Source organism: Microtus pennsylvanicus, chromosome 1 (genome assembly GCF_037038515.1).
Source record: "Microtus pennsylvanicus isolate mMicPen1 chromosome 1, mMicPen1.hap1, whole genome shotgun sequence".
NCBI lineage: Eukaryota > Metazoa > Chordata > Mammalia > Rodentia > Cricetidae > Microtus > Microtus pennsylvanicus.
In genome coordinates, this window is record NC_134579.1 from 190681320 (window position 1) to 190697895 (window position 16576).

Consider the following 16576-nt stretch of genomic DNA (forward strand, 5'->3'; position numbering starts at 1 on the left):
AGGTTGGGGAAGGATTTATGTTAGAGATAACCAAGATTTGCTGTATACATGTATGAATTTGTCAAGGAACAAATAAAAATATTCTGTAAAAAGCATCATGTAAGTAGAACCAGGCAAACATGCTTTTGTAACTTTATTGTTCTGCAGTTTTATGTATTGTCTAAGTCATGTCTTGAGAATGTTAGCATCCAGGAAGGCTGGTTCTGTCTCCATTCTTCTCTGCTGTCCTCCATGTATAAGACAGTCCCGGAGACCCATAGGCTCCTAGTAAAGATTTAAATGAATGAATGGTTCAGAATGGGGCACATGGCTGTCACGGGCTGAAGTGACTCAAGACTGAGCAGAGGACTCCCTGGCCCCCGTCATGTGTGGAACAATGTGACTGACTTTAAAGTGATAAGGTCACGGACTGCCTTCAAGCATATGTCTGTGCTAGAGTCAATAGAAGGAGGGTAGTGGTGCCATAGTGAAGTTAGTGTCACCTGAGAGAGTCTGTTGCTAAGGAAACAGGAATAGCATCTGGGTTTGAAGGGCTAGTGACAGGATGTTGAAAGGCACACTTTTAAACAAGACCCAAGAGACAAATGGGGTTGGCTATGTCAAGGGATTAGAGCTCAAAGTCAGGCGAAGTTTCTTGAGGCCAGGGCTGCTTTTCACACTTCAACCTTTCTAACAGTCCGGTGAAGGTTAAGGGTCCCCTCCTAGAATAAGAGTTTAACAAATTCATTAAGTGAATCCATTAGGATTGCAAAAGCCATCTATTAGATCAAACTACAGTTGGCAAATTTCATTTTTCCCCTTCTTGCTTTGTTTTAGTTCTTTGATATATGTTATTCATGAAGCCTTGAATTCCGCATCCCACCACTTGAGACACAGCCCTGTTGCTGTCCCCAGTGGTGGGATTATAGACCTTGGGTAAAGTGCTAAATCTACCTTCAGTAATTGTCACGTGATATGAAAGTATGTATAATTTCCCCAAGTGACAAAGCTGCAGGTCCTGGCAGTACTACTGTGAATTATTGGCTATGTTCATGACAGAGATGATGCTAGCTTCTAAGTAGCAGGCAATGAAAATAAACAACTTTTCTTTTCTTTCTTTCTTTTTTTTTTTTTTTTAGATAAGTCCTGAATTCCACCCATAGACATCTCCTTGCCTCCAAATGGTCCCCTAGACTCTGGGACCATGGGGAAAATGGCAGGAAGACTCAGTTGGAGAAGAGTAAACCATTCAGTATGGATGGAGAATGGAGCTCAGTTAGTGAAGAGATACCAAAGAGATGGTGGGCTAGAGGTATAAGCAAAGGCCCATTGCAGTCTGCCCTCTGTAGTGCCAAAAGAGGGACTTTAAGATGCACAGTGGACCTTTGGATTCTTTAAATTTAAATTCCTTTTATTTATTTGAGTATTATGTGCAGGAAGGCAGGGGCATCGTGGTGTGCTTGTGGAGGTCAGAGAATGACTCCCAGAGATCTGCTCTCTTTCCACCATGTGGGGTCGGGGGATTAGACTCACACCATCAAGCTTATCAGTGGTGCCTTTACCTCCTGAGCCACCTCACTGGCCTCACTGGCCCACAGCTGTGGGTTACCATTGTCCTGGAGATTGAACCCAGGGCCTCACACATGTTGATGGAGATATTTTAAGCACAGCGACGCCAAGTTCTGACCTGCGTTTCTAGAACATAGTTAGCTAGATCCCATGGGAGGAGGTCAGTTAGAAGGTGATGGCCCTTTTCCAGGGAAGGATCGTGATGTCACAATCCAGGGAAATGGCCATACAGGCTGTCAAGAAGTGACAGGGGGGACCAGATGCTGCTTAGAAGGGAGGACTGATGGAAGTGGTTGTACTTCTGCTCCTAGATAGAAGAATCTAATGATACAGACAAGAGAATAAAGACTTCAATTTCAATTTTCTCAGGTTCCTAAGGTAAAAGATGTCCAAGCAAGGCAGATGGCCCATGCCTCCAATCTCTCAGTCAGGAGGCTGAGTCAGGAAAATCGCTTCAAGTTTGAGGCCAGCCTACATCACACGGTGAGTTCAAGGCTAGTCTGCACTACAAGGTGATACTCTTCCTTAAAAACAAAGCCAACAACAGCTTTGTTGATGTATGAAACATCTCCGGTTGTCAGTTGACTTGAGTCTAATGACAAATCTAGTGACCGTGGGGAAGTGACCGAGTGTTCTGATGCTCACTCTCTGCCGCTGGAGCGAAGCTAAAGGAGCCTGTGCTCTGGGTTGTGAAACACAAGGAAGGAGAAGCATTGAAGACTTCAAGAATTAAACGCTAAAGAAAAATGCTCCCTGTGCCAATAGGTCACGGTCAATCAGCAGAGGGTAGTTGTTGCTATGATGAGTGATGAGTGCTTAGAGTTAAGGAGGAATTAGACGGCTGTCTATACCACTCACACTTGGGGGAATGGATCACAGCTGGCTCTGGAAAATGGGGAGAATGTAGCTAAGTGAAGGGTGAGGAGAAGTGACAGAGGCAAGACAATAGCTTTTAGGTTAAAAAAAAAAAGAACTGAGAACATGGAGGAAGGAGCTGGAGGCCAATGTGTACCCCAGTGATGGCACAGATGCGGTCACACTGGAGTGAAGGGAAGGACTTTGAAAACATTTTACAGGGTATGTTCGCACATTTCCCTAATTCTAGCACTCAGGAGGCTGAGGCGAAGAGTTTAATGTCTGGAGTTCTTGGTAGCCATTCCCCTTAAATATTTGGGTATTTCTTCAACTTTTTGAAAGGAGATAAAATATTTGGATTTAAAAACATAGATACATTCAGTAGTGTTGGATAGCAATGTGGAGAATGCTGTTGTCTTTCGTGGACCAACTAGAAAGTTTTGTCTACTTTTCCTGTGCCGCTGTTCATACTGAGATATGGATTTCCCCCCACTTTCAACTCTGGGCTAGCCCTTTTTTGCTTATTATAATTTGATAAAAGTATTATATATAATAGTCTTCCAACACCTGCAGAGTATCTATCTTACAATCTCCAAATGATGCTCAGTGTCACGAATCGTAGTGAATCCTAGACACACTGTTTTTACCTATACACTCACCCCCACCATAAAGTTTAACCCATTCATTAGGCATAGTAAAAGATGGACAACACGCCCAGTAATGAAATAGAACAACAGAAAAAAACAGAACAATAAAATAGAGAACAGCATCTCTGAGCTGGGACTTTCTCCTTTCTCTCCTCCCAGGTCAACCAAGATGTGAGCAAGCAGTTTCACGGCCATAGCCAGGACCTAGTTCATAAACCTTCCCAGCCAAGGCCAACTCCACTCCCTGACTCAGTGGAACCAAACAGCCTTCATCAGAGACAAGATCAAGGTCAAGTAAAAATGGAAAAGGGAAAAAATATTAAAGTTTCACCTGTGCGTGCCAGTTGTCAGTTATCATTATGGTGATGGGTGAGGAGAAATAAGGTAGATAATTGCTTTTGTGTTTTTATCCAATGTGCCCTCCTTTACTTGCAGTAGCCCCTGAGGAAGTTCTACAGTGAGAGACTGTAACCGGAGAATGAAAATTTAAAATTGAGGTTCGATCAAATCAGCAACTGTAAAGTTATTTGGAAAGATTCATCGAATTTGTTCACTGAGATTTAACCTTTACAGGCAGGTTTGAGTTTCCTGGCAACTGGGGCACGTCTAAGGGATGATCCCATGCTAAATGGGCTTCTCTTCAAAAGAAGAAAGCCCTCTATGCTACTGCTGAATTCTGGGAGCACGATCACCTCCCAGGGCACAGTAAATGACAAAAGAGGGCCTGGCTTCCCAAGAGATGCTATTTAGGATGCAAACGTGCCACAAACAGAATTTAGCACAAGCCAGTTTTATGTATTGGTTTTAGATCTACTCTCTTCTTTCTTAGTGATAGAATTTCATCATTTCTTATTCTTTTTGTTTCAACAAATGTTTATTGATAAATCTTCTTGAGCTATATAACACGAAGGTATATTGATCATTGAAAGAGAAACAAGATCCCTGTTCTGATCCACTTACAGTCTGGGGGAGGGGGGTGTTAATTCTTGATGAGATCACCAGTTAAAAAGCTAAGGTAGGGACAGGAGACAGGGAGGGCTTGGTGGCTAAGAGCACTTGCTTGTTTCTGCAGAGGTAGATGCAGGTTTGGTTCTCAGCACTCCCAGAGTGGCTCACAGTCCTCTGAGATTCCAGTTCCATGGGCACCAGACACACGTGTGATGCATTTATATAGATTCAGGCCAAACACAAAAAAGGTAAATATTTTTAAATTGTTTTAAATGAAATGTTCAATAACAGTAATTATAAAATGCAGGTGCCATAAAAAAATACACAGAGCTCTAAGGAACATACAACAGGAGGAGACAGTCTGCGTTGCACGAGGACTAGGGGGAGGAACGGGAAGGACACTTAGGAATTCCTTATATCTTTACCCCTATTAGAATGCTTGACAAATTCAGAATTCATGTTGGCTGCTGCTGAGAATGTCAGAAAAAAGAAAAGTCAAATTTAAGAATATTTTTTTAAAGGAGAGGAAATTTGAAGTTTACTTCCTGAGTAAATTCTGGATCTTGGGAGACACCAGCCGAGGAAGGAATGCAGGTAGAAATAAATGTATTACTAGGCCAGAGATACAGCTTAGCAATCTGCTAGCATGTGGAGGTCTGGGTCTGATCCTTAGGACTGTAGATGAAAGAAAGAAGAAATTTCCATTCCTCTCATTTGTGGAATGAGTAAAATATATATTATCAGAGGTAATTGCAAGGGTATAGCATGAAAAAAAATTACAGCCCCAAATTATACCTCTTTGAAATTAGTTCTGAACTTCAAGTGACTGATTTAACGCAGTCGTTTTGTGCCTGACCCCTGATTATTGGGCATGGTTTCCTCATCAGTGGAGAGAGGGGGTGGGCCCTTTTGCACCAACGCTGACTGAACAGACAATTAGATATGGCCACTTGTCGGAGCTGATAACTACAGCCCTGGGTACAATGAGTGCCAGGCCGAAGTTGTTACCGCCTAATATTTAATCTCTGAGGTCAAGTGCTTGCGAGGGAAAACAATCATATTGTTTCATTTACCATTTCGCCTAATAAATTTAACTATAAGCTTTCAACCGCCAAAGTGTTAGGCACCCTCTGAGGCATCCACCCAGATGAGCTTTATTGTGTCACACTTAACCCCTCCCCTCCCAGTTATCACTCAGTTATTTAGGAGGTCTGTGGGAGAAGCAGGATCTCACTGTGTAGCCCTGGGCTGGCCTGGAATTCTCTATGTAGAGCAGTCTGGTCTCTGCCTCTGCCTTCCTGGTGCTGACATTAAAGGAATGCACCACCACCACCACACCCAGCTAAATTTCGCCTAAGCCCCACCTCCCACCCGGTCCCCAGTCACTTTCAAATTTCTGTCCTGTCTAGACACTAGATTCTAGGCATATTTTAATTGATTTGGTGATCTTGCTGTTTCCAGAATCGAAAGTCTCCTGGTTATCAAGGTCATCCATGCTTGCTGACCTCGCTCAGAAATTCTTGTTTTCTGTTTCTCTGGAGCCCCGGTTTAGGAGCATCGCTCCTGTGATTTCTCTCCCTTTCCTTGCTGTAAGCTAATCCTATTGGGGTGGGAGAGAGAGCTGGGGGAGAGGCGATGGGGGGAGGGAGACTGAGAAGAAGGAGGGGGGAAGGAGAGTGGGAGGAGAGAGAAAGGGAGACAGACGGAGAGGGAGAGAAAGAGAGAGACAGAGAACAATCAGTTTTTTAAACACGTTTGTGAATGTCCTGACCTAGGTAGGGAAAAAAGACCAAGGTGACCTCAGAAGTGGGCTCTTCCCAGGAACAATGTCCCCGGAGGCTCCAGACAGAGGTTAGAATAATATTTGGCAGCTTGCAATATGAAACGGAAGACTCTCCTACTGCTCTCTGCATTGAGTTCATTCATCCTCTAAACACTTCTGAAGTCATTTTAGGATGTTGCAAAGAAATAGGTGTGAGTAAGCAAACTCCATGGCAATCAGCTCTCTAACTGTACGATCCAGCCACGGGAGACCCAGATGCAGCCCTTCCTGCCTGCTGCTTCTGTGTTCTTCCTCCTTTCCTTTCTCCATTCCTCCCTCCTCTTTTCTCTCTCCTCCTCCTGCCACAAGTAATGTTTTAGGAACTTGCCGGCATCACTGAGTGCGTGCAATCTGCCGCCAGCCCTGACTGCTTATTGACTACACCTGCTCCCAGGCCCCCAAACAAGGTAGGTCACCATGTCCTTATTTCTAGACTGACGGGGGGGTGGGGGGGGCGCACTGGGCCTGAGGGCTGAGCAGGCTGCTTCCCGCACTGGAGGGAACTGGATCTCTAGAGGCACAGAACCTGTGGCTTCACTGCCAGAAAACTGATTATCTCATGAGACCCCATGGAACAGGCCACTGTCATCCTCACAAGCAATCCAGGACTCCACACCTAGGGATGTTGACAAGTGAGGGATTCTGACTTTTGCCAGCAGGCAGGAAATAGCATCCCACTCAAATTCAGGAGAATCTTTTGCTGGTGTTATGAGTGTTATCTACAGCCTAGTTTTGAGCATTTAACTCATATGTGTTTTAAAATACCATACCGAAATATGCTCTAATGAGCTATTTCGTTAGTAATTAAGAATTTGATTTATCCTAAGTTGTTAATTAAGCTTGTCTTAAAACAGGGGCTCAGGTAGACCAGGCTGGCCTCCTCCTTGTTAGACAGCTGAAGATAAGTCTTGAGTTTCTGCTCTGAGTACTGGAATTATATATCCAGCTTAAAAACAGAAACAAACAAAAATTTACTTACTTGTGTGTGTGTGTGTAAGTATGTGCACACGAGCACAGTTTCTCAAGGAGGCAAAAACTATTCCCTGGTGCTGGACTTCCAGGTGGTTGTTAGGAAATGTACCTGGGCCCTCTGCAAAAGCCCTGCATGCGCTTAGCTGCTGAGCCATATCTCCAGACTCCTTTTTGTTGTTTTAAATTATACGGGTGATAGGAAAATAATCCTTCAAGTATAAAGACGGGACAGAGTGGACTGGAGCGAAGGCTCATTGACCCCCAGCGCCCGTGTCAGGCAGCTCACACACAACTGTAACTCCAACTCCAGGGGATTTGACATCTCAGGACTCTGTGGCCACATAGTGGGGCCTGTGCACACAAAGACAATTAAAATAATAAAAACAGATCTTAAAAAAAATAAATGATACAGGACAAAGGTTTAGCCTAGCTAGCGTCTCCCCAGATCGTCTGACTAAAGGAATAATAGTCCGTGATCAAGACTGCTGCCATTTGATATTTTTTTCACTCTCTCTGAATCCTGGGACACTTTGATCATTGTGCAAAGGAATTGGTAGTAATCACTCCTCTTTTTTTTCCAGATAGACTTTCATCTGTGCCAATCTCACTACTAGCCAGGATGACCTTGAACTTTTAATTTTCACAACCTGCCTCCACCCTTCCTCTTCCCACTATCTGACCTTGCAAAGCACTTAGAGAGGGGGTGAGCTCAGGTCCCCCACCCCCCCGTGTGAAACACAGTTACACGGTAGTAGAGTCCCACAGAGCTCAGCTGCCTGCCGCTCAGCATTCCTAAAGCACCCCAGCATAGGACAAAGCCTGTCTCGGGACTTTCTTGAGAGTTAGTGGGGAGAGAGAACCGCCAGTTCATCAACACAACTCACCGTCCACATTCTGCTTGAGTACTGGGGGCTAATTCCTTAGCATAGCCAAACCCGTAGGTTCTGCTCTGCCTATTTCCAGGCCCAAACTACAAGCCTTAGTGGTCGCTGTGAAAAATGCACTTTGAGTTCAATCGTTTCTAAACAGCGAGGCTCCCGATACATTAAAACATCAGAGGAATAGGTCTCGAAGAGTCACTGACAGGTAGAACAGGGCATTAAGCATGTACCTGAGGACTCGAGTTCTATCCCCAGCTTGAAAATAATTCCCCCATAACAATCGGAAAACTATTTTTGTGTTTTAGGTGGAAGACTGCATAGCGTCCATACTGTGTAGCGCTGAAGGCAATGATTTATATTAATGTAAAATAGAAGAGGGAAGGACTACAGTGTCTGATTTTGTTTTTCTGTCAAGCCGGAGGTCACATCCAGAGATAGATTCACGCTAGGCAAGCGCTTTTTTACTGAGCGGCAGTTTTGACTGCCTTTGTCTTAGTGACGGGAAACAGCACAGAATAGAAGTTGTAGTCGGCAGATGGGGTCGGCCAGGAGACTGATGTCAGATTTCCCCAACGGACTTCTAAGGGGAAGCACTAATTTGCTCTGGGGCCGGTTTAAGTTATTTTTCAGTTCCACTGCATCTAATCTATAGCCAAGCATGAAACTAAGGTGTATTAGGATCCCAAGTCACTCACTTCTTTACAGAAGAAAAAGAGCCAGTGTCAGGGACCAGCAATTCACTCATTCACTTCAGCCGTTCACTCGATGCGTGTGCTTAAATCAATGCACGCAGCGGGATAGCACACCCTGTAAAATGCCTTCTTGCTGCATAGCATCTTCAGACGCTAAGCAGGTGGCCTGGCCAAGGACTTGTATGGGGCTGTGGGAGGGTCCCAGATGGGAATGAAGGTTTTCTAGCAGCTCAGGATTTAGATACACGGGTTTGGGGGTTAGGATGGGGTGAGACAATCTCACTAAGTAGTATGAACTGTCTCATCAGTGTAGAGTTCTGCCTGCCTCTGCAGGAGATCTGTCAGTGTTGCGATTAAGGGCAAGTGTCCCCATGCCCGACTTCAGCTACTTTAGAAGAGGCTCAGTGGAATCCATTAGGGTCTCCAAGATCAGATACCTAAGGCAGATTTGAGACAGGCTGAAACACGCTCATGCTTTCCCACCATGGAAAACATACCTCTCCGAAGCTAGGGGGTGGAAATCATTGGGTCTTAGTTGCAAGCCCGGTGCCCCAATGAGACAGATGTAAGGGCAGTGCCAGCTTCTAACCTATGCCCTGCAGGATCTTTGCAGGGGTTAAAGCTGACAGCTCAATGTCAATTCCAGCCACACCTCTTCCCAGCTCCGGGTGCATCTCAATTCTTTCCTGGGCAGCAAAATGGGTCTGAAGTGTTCTGCATATGCTCCGGCCCACAGTAAGGGCTCTGCAGAGCTTATCTCTTTAAGGGAACTTTGAGAGTTCCCGTTAGGGGAGCACCTTTGTTGTCTTGATTTGGAAGATTCAAGCCTCCAAACAGACTAGAGAAATAGAGTAGAGAAAGGAAATCACACGTAAGAAGGTGCCATTTATGGGACCATTGTAAAACATTTCCATTTCAGAGGAGCTGAATTTCACTTCTTAACAGCTCAGCTCCAGTTAGCGAGGCCTTTCCTTTGTTCCTGTTCCCAGCAGGAGCCTGGAGGAAAGAGGAAGTCAGGGGCCACACCTTTTCACTTCTCCACACTCCGGAGTTTGAAGTTTTAAGGGAAGGACCTGGACTCTGGAAAGTGGAACTTGGTCTCAAATCTTGATGTTGTCATTAAGTAGCCATGAATGTCTTAGGGTAAAGGAACAACCTTCTCAACCTGAGAAACTGAGATAATAATAAGCCTCCTCGGGGTTTTTATATGTAAGAATTATAAATGTAGTATGGTCGGAACTCTTGGAACAGTGCCCGGCAAGACTTAGGCGGAATAGGACAAGAAAAATTGACCTGGCATGGAGGCTTAGAGCGACAGTATTATTGTCTGTTGGGCTCTGTTTGTCATCGCCAGTGAACTGCAGAAAGCATCTCATAAACGGCCTCATGATTTCATTCCCTAAAGAAATGTTTTCCAGAAAAAAAAAATAAGTAACCCCAACATTTTTACTTAATTCTTTAACCCCTTTGAGTAACTTCAGAAGTCCCCAAAATTGTTTCTAGAGCTGTTGCTGGTCCACTTAAAAGGGACCCCTGGAGAGGTCCATATCCCGTCTCACGTGTGTACAATAGGGAATCTCTTAAGCTCTTTTTCCTCCTTTAACATTCGTGTTTCAATCTACATTAAATTAATTTCTTTTCCTTTGTTTGTGTTTCTGAGAGATGGTCTCGTGCAGCCCAAGCTGCCTTTGATTTCCAGATCTTCCCACTGCCACCCACCATGCCCCACAAACTCTCTCTCTCTCTCTCTCTCTCTCTCTCTCTCTCTCTCTCTCTCTCTCTCTCTCCCTCTTCTTTCTGGAGACAGTCTACTTTGTAGCTTTGGCTGGCCTGGAGATCTCAACGGTATCTACCACTTCGCTCTGCTGATGGACCTTTTTAAGAAACTTCAGACTACGGCCATACCACGCTGAATGTGCCCAGTCTAATAGGATGATAAAAAGGGTTGAACCTGGTTAGTACCTTGACAGCAGAAACTAAAAGTTTTTTTCAGCCATGGTAACATCACCTCTTTGCTCTCAGTGTTTAGGAGGCTGTGGTAAGTGGGTTGAGCCAGTCTGGGCTTCACAGTGAGTTCCAGCTTATCTTGGGGCTACAGAGTGAGATCGTATCTCAACAAGGCAAAGAAACAAACAACCCTCCCCCCTCCCCCCAAAAAACAAATAAACTAACAAAAATAAGCTTTTAACTTCACTTCATACTGATTTATCACAAAATTACATTTTGTTGTGTTGTCAAGTTAGTTCCTGTCGGAGTGACACACCTCCACCCCCCAAAAAAGTACCATCCACCAGTCTCCTCTTGCTCTCTTGCTCTTCTTGCTCCTGTTCTCTCTGTCTGTCTGCCTCTCTCATGTCCCCACTCCGAGATGGCCTTTTACTCATTTTCCCTCTCTGCCCAAATAACCTCTCACATTAACTCTGTTGCGTGTGGCATGTTCTCTTGGGGGCAGACCTTGGCAGGACTTGTTGAAGGTACCCCCTTTCCACGCTTTTATCATTTTAGTCAGGAATCTGGGGCTCACCCTTGTAGACAGGCCTCAGCCCAGAGCTCCTCAGGCTGCTTCCTGAGGAGGCACCATCCAGCCTCTTCCACGGCTTCTGACCAGTGTCACCTAAGAGGCAGCTTTTACAGAAGCTATTGTTACTACAAAACAATAGAAGGAATTGCTCAAACCTACATAATCATAAAACACCTAGTCAGGACTTAAGCATCTTGTCAAAGTTGATAAGCAGCCTGCAACCAACTCCTTGAAGACAAAAACAGCGGAGCAACAACCATGTTCGTCCCTACTCTGTCGCAGAAGGGATGAATGAAACACGACTAGTTTTGTATCATAATGAAGAAGAAGAAAGCCTTCTAGGTCTGCGAGTGAAAGCTTTGAATGTGAAGCTAGTGTAACCCCATTCTAGTCTGAGTAGTTAGTTAATGTCCTCACAGCTGCTTTTCTCGTCTTTAAAACAGGAATTTTTGTGAAAGGATGCCTGAGGCCCATGCTTTGCTTGGTGTGTGTGTGTGTGTGTGTGTGTGTGTGCGTGTATGTGCGTGCGTGTGTGTGTGTGTGTGCGTGCGTGCATGCGTGCGTGCGTGTGTGTGTGTGTGTGTGTGTGTGTATGTGTGTGTGTGTAATTTCTTTGAATCAGGGTCTTACTCTGATAGCTGGGGTTGACTTTTAACCCAAGGCAATTGTACCACTTCAGCCTCGCACATACTAGGTGTATAGCTACCGTCCCTGTGGCTCCTGGCTCCTAGCTGCAAATTTGAAATTCTATCTGTCTGCCTTTGAAATATGACAAAAGGCAATGACAGCCTGGTTGATATCAGTTTTTTTTTCCACATACCTGGTGTTTTTCCACTAAGGATTATCAAATTCAAGGCAATATCATTTATTTGTGTTTTTTGGGTCATTTCTGCAGGAATCCATGTCAGAGAGGAATCTTTAAGCTAGAGGGAAAGGATTACCTTTATCAGAATTGATATCTCCTAGAGCACTTGGATTTTCTCATGAAAACTGAGAAGGGTATTTTTCCATTCATCTTAACTGAAATTTCGGAGGCTCTCGGAATAAAATATAACCTGCCCACATCCAGTCCTAACTTGTCATTAACACATACAATGAAGGCCTTACCTAGTTTGGCTTGGCAATTGTCAGTCAAGTGAAATGGAACTGATTTAGTCAAGTTTTTTAAGCTCCAGAGTGAAAAGCATGGGGCCTGACTTAGCTCAGATGCTCCTCCTTCTCTCGGCTGAGCTGTCTCTAGTGACTGTTGCTACTGCCGGGAGACAGGGGAGCTATGAGAAGCATCTCCTGAGGCTGGGCTTTGGACAATGGGTACTGACAAACTTATTTCACCAGGTGGAGGGAGTCTGATATGAAACGAAAAAAAGAAAGATGAGAGAAAGGATGGTATGAGATTAAAAATGTATCAGACTTGGAACCAGGCATGGAGGTACCCCCTCCCTCCATCATCTCAGTACTTGAGAGGAAGAGTCTAGACCTCAGGCGTTTCAGGCCAGCCTTGGCCTCGTGGTGAGGGGAGGCCAGCCTCTGTTTCAGCCTCATGGTGTGTAGAGGCCAGCCTCAGCCTTGTGGTGAGGGGAGCCCAGCCTAAATTTGACCCTGTCTCAGCAGCAGCAGCAACAAGGAACACCAGACTTGATCATTGCACATACAAGGCATATGTTTTAGCTCTACTGTTTATAGCATGTGCGACCTTGGGCAACTGCTCAATCTGAGTCATACTGTACGGTTAATAATTTTTCTTCTATTGGGTCGCTATGAGGATTAATGATCTAATTGATGGGAGACACTTGTCCCACGGAATTCAGAGCGCAGTCAGAACTGATCCAGGGCCACTGGAAGGCAAGCACGGGGGGTACAGTATCTATATTCCCTGCTAGGAGCTCCCTGGATTCCGTCTGGATGGCTGAGTGGTGCAAGAAGCAGCCTTTTAGCCTTTTGCAATCAAAGAACTGGGTTCGAGACTCAGTTGTTCTTTTTTAACGAGTGCACGAGCCTCCCACCCCCATCCCCAAGAACCCAGTTCTGTTCACAGTTCAGTGTGGGCACCAGACAAAGGTTTACTTTGTAGGACTGTCTAGTTGGACTAAAACTAAAATATGCAGAAATGTGTGGAACTTCAACAATAGAGCATAAGGAAATGGATTCCTCCTGGCAGAAAACAAAGACTTTATAGACTATGAATTTGTAAGTACAGAACAGAGAAAAGCTCAGCCAAGCATCAACACCAATATGGTAGCAGTTATTCCTGAGGAGGGAAAGAAGGATTCCTGAAAAGGTGAGATAATCCTCTTTACTGTTTTCAAATTTTGCATATTTATTTTCTTATTACCCATGTGATGGTAATAAGAATAATTATAAGGACATTAATAATAAACTAGGTATGATGAGTCATGATTATGATCTCAACACACAGGTATCAGAGGCAGGAGGACCAGGATTTCTAGGTCCTCCTCAGCTATGTAATGAGTTGTTAGAGGCCAAACTGGGTTAGAAGAGAGAGACCCTGTCGCCAATCAATCAAACAAAAACACGAAGTAAAGAAAGGCAAGAGAGATCACAGTATAAGCAGTGGGCCTTTAGAATGCAGAATAAATCAGATGTGTAATAAAACAAAGTAGACAGGAATCAAGGGATTTCTTCTCCAGGCAGCCAATGACTTGGTGCAAAGTCACCTTCTACTTAGCTAGCTGTCCTTGAGAAGTGGGAAGACCAGAGGTGGCAGGAGGAATCTCTGACCGGATCTCTGACAAGATTTCGGATGAGCCCAGGGAAACTGCCTGCTGGATCTTGTGGTATAATTTTCTTTCTCTCTGCAAGTACTTGAGAAGACATCTGTACTTTGTCTCACTCTTTCCAAAATCCAAGGTCTGCCGAAGCTCTCGCTGAAGCACATTGGTGGATTATGCTTTTAAGCAGAATGCAACCAGATGGCAAACTAGTACTTCTCGTAGTATATTTTGATGGCAAAGAAAATAAGAAACCATTACAAAATAAAAGTTAAAATAAAAAAAAAGGTATGCCATAGACAGTTGGCTGATTAAGAATACCTGATTAAAAGTGTTCTGAACTACGCAGGGCTGGGAGTCTATATAGTACATCGGGACATTTGCATGCTTGAGACCCAGGATTGTAAAATATATAAGTAAAACAAGATGCCTTTGATACCACCAAATAAATTAAGATAGACGTGATGGCGTATGCCTATAGTTCCAATAGTCAGGAGGAAGGAGGATCATTTCAACCCAGGCTTCAGAGACAATGTAGCTAAGGTTATACAAACAAACAAACAAGCAAGCAAGCAAACAAACAAACAACAAACTTTGTCTAGTTAGTTAGAAGGGAGTGGAGAATTTAAGTACTGAATAGAAGAGCTCTTCCATTGGAAAACATCTTTTATTTGTAGGGGATACCTAAGTAGCACTTTGAGGCACATGAAGCCTTACTGACTTGCTTTCTTCTGTTGCGGCCTTTACTAGGGAAGGACCTCTTCTGGCTCTCCAGGAGTTTCGCTTTACTGCGCTTTCAATGCATACCCTTTAGCCACGGACTTTGGGAGCTATTTGCTCCACTGATGGAGATCTAAGCCAGGATGAGTGGGAGCTTCTGCTGGTACCGTTGGCTGGCCTTACAGACTGCTTGCTTGTAGACCTGGCTTTCCGTCCTGACCCTTCAGGGCAATGAGGCAATACAGCCCAGCCTGCAATTCATTACGTTCTGTTGCCATTGCAAGCAAGGCACACAAAAAAGGCCTGAATGAAGGGGAGGATGGATGAATGGAGAGAAGCATTTTGATAGAACTTCCCTAGGGTATTAAATAGCATGGGACCATTGGGGGCTGGAGAAGCCTTCCATTGCTTAAGAAATACCCTCCGTAAGAATGTCAGTCATCAGTCTTCCAACAACCCGTTCATTCCTTACCCCCCACTCACGTACACAATTGCAGACCCACAGACCTCCAGTGTGGCCACTGCAATGAATTGCGTTTATCTTGCGAAGCATAGCGAAAGGTCTATTCATTCACAGTCCCGTGACATTACTAATACTGTGAATGGGAGAACAAGGAATTTAAACAAATGTGTACAGCGGCATAACCCAGAATTATAACCCAGGCTATAAGACAGGCTAGTTCCTGTTCTTTACGGTGGGGGCACATGTGTTAAGCACGAACTTGAAATCCAGGGTTTGAAACGTTGGAATCCGTCATTTCTGCAAAAAAAGGTCACACTGGTCCTTTGCTGTTTATACCAGCGATAAAAGCACAGTAAATGATTGGCGGAATGAATTTGAGGAGCCGAGGCTGCTTTGAACGATTGAAAATGATAAAGCAGCAGCCCTTCAGAGGAAAGGTGTGGAAAAGTTGAACCCTTCAGAGATAAGAGAGAGGGAGCTACTTAATTAGACCAGACTAAATTGCTTGCCATTAACTCAGGCCAGATTTCTTTGAAACTGCCTTGTAATCTTGGGCATGGCTTTGATTGAGAAATCTCAGTTCCCATCTGACCCATTTGAGATATCTCAGCCCAACCCCCTCCTCCCAATGCAACTCCTCTGAGCCCCTTCCTTTCCATCAGCACCCCTCTCCCCGAAATAAATCTGAGGCAAGGCAGGGTCAGGGTTCACCTTGACCACTGATAACCAGTAACTCTGCTTTCACAGAGGACTGAGTAACAAAACCCAAGGCTTACCCTAGGCAAACATGCAAAAGCATTTCAGAGAGACGCGTAGAAAACAAAAGCAGCAAACAGAACCTGTCCTTACCCGCTTCTTAAAAAATTGGAAGGCTGAGCATTTCTTGACTGGGAATCCATTCATGTCTTTGTTTACCATCTTCCACAGTAGGGACTTCACAGCTATAGATCCGGGGTGGCACCCGCCTGGTTACTGCATCTGTTCCCGGTTCACCTCCCCGGAGATGGTGAATGAAGAAGAGCGGGATGGAGAGGCTAACGGGGCTCAGTTCTTCACTCGCTCATTCTGCTGCAGCAGCTACTGCAGTAACTCGCCCCACTTTCAGATGTCACCGGCAGTGGCTTTTCTCTTTCCATCATTGCTCCGAAACACAAGCATCACCGCAACAGGACCCCGGGGACCGGATGGCGGATACGGCAAATCTCTGGGGAGCTGTTCTGGCGGCCACTTAGGCGGGATCAGGGTACCGTCCCCGCCCCCAAGCTACCTAGTGCGCGTCCGGTGCCGGGAGCGAGACGCTCTGCTCCAGGTGATGCGCTTCTGGAGGCTGCTGGAGCAGAGCTGTTTTTGATTGTGTAGGTTCCAGTGGGAGCTGTGTAGTTAAGCAGCTGGGGGAAAGGAGTAAGAAAGAGCAGAAGCCAGAGGGAGGGAGAGCCTCGCAGAAAGGCAAATGGAAAGAGAAAGCAAGGCTGGAAGAAACAAGGATTCAGGCATCTGTGAGCGGAACAGGGAAGGGACCGTAGACACAAAAAGCACAGGAGAGCTGCTGACTCCCTTGGAAGAGCCACTCAAGTAGGTTTTTCCTTGCAAAGACCGTGGCAAGCAGACTTTCCTGTAAAACGCAGGCCCAAGAACGTAATGCTCAATGAAGTTCTTGGGATTCTCATCAAACGCGTTTCCGACCGATGCAAACCTTGAAAAATAAAATCGTTAAGAGCTTGCACAGGTGTAACAATGGACCGTCTCCTAGTCTGTAGGGTCTTTTCTGACATCTTTCC

The 16576-nt window shown here is 45.0% G+C and overlaps 1 protein-coding gene across 1 annotated transcript in view; it reads right to left on the reverse strand.

The window, feature by feature from the left end:
• Positions 1-16325, reverse strand: part of Sgk1 (serum/glucocorticoid regulated kinase 1) — a 114868-nt gene extending 98543 nt beyond the window's left edge. The window contains exon 1 of the mRNA XM_075947785.1: positions 15648-16325. Within this exon, the coding sequence (XP_075803900.1) occupies positions 15648-15716 (69 nt within the window). The 5' untranslated portion in view covers positions 15717-16325. The remainder of the gene's footprint in view (positions 1-15647) is intronic.
• Between the last annotated feature and the right edge of the window lie 251 nt (positions 16326-16576).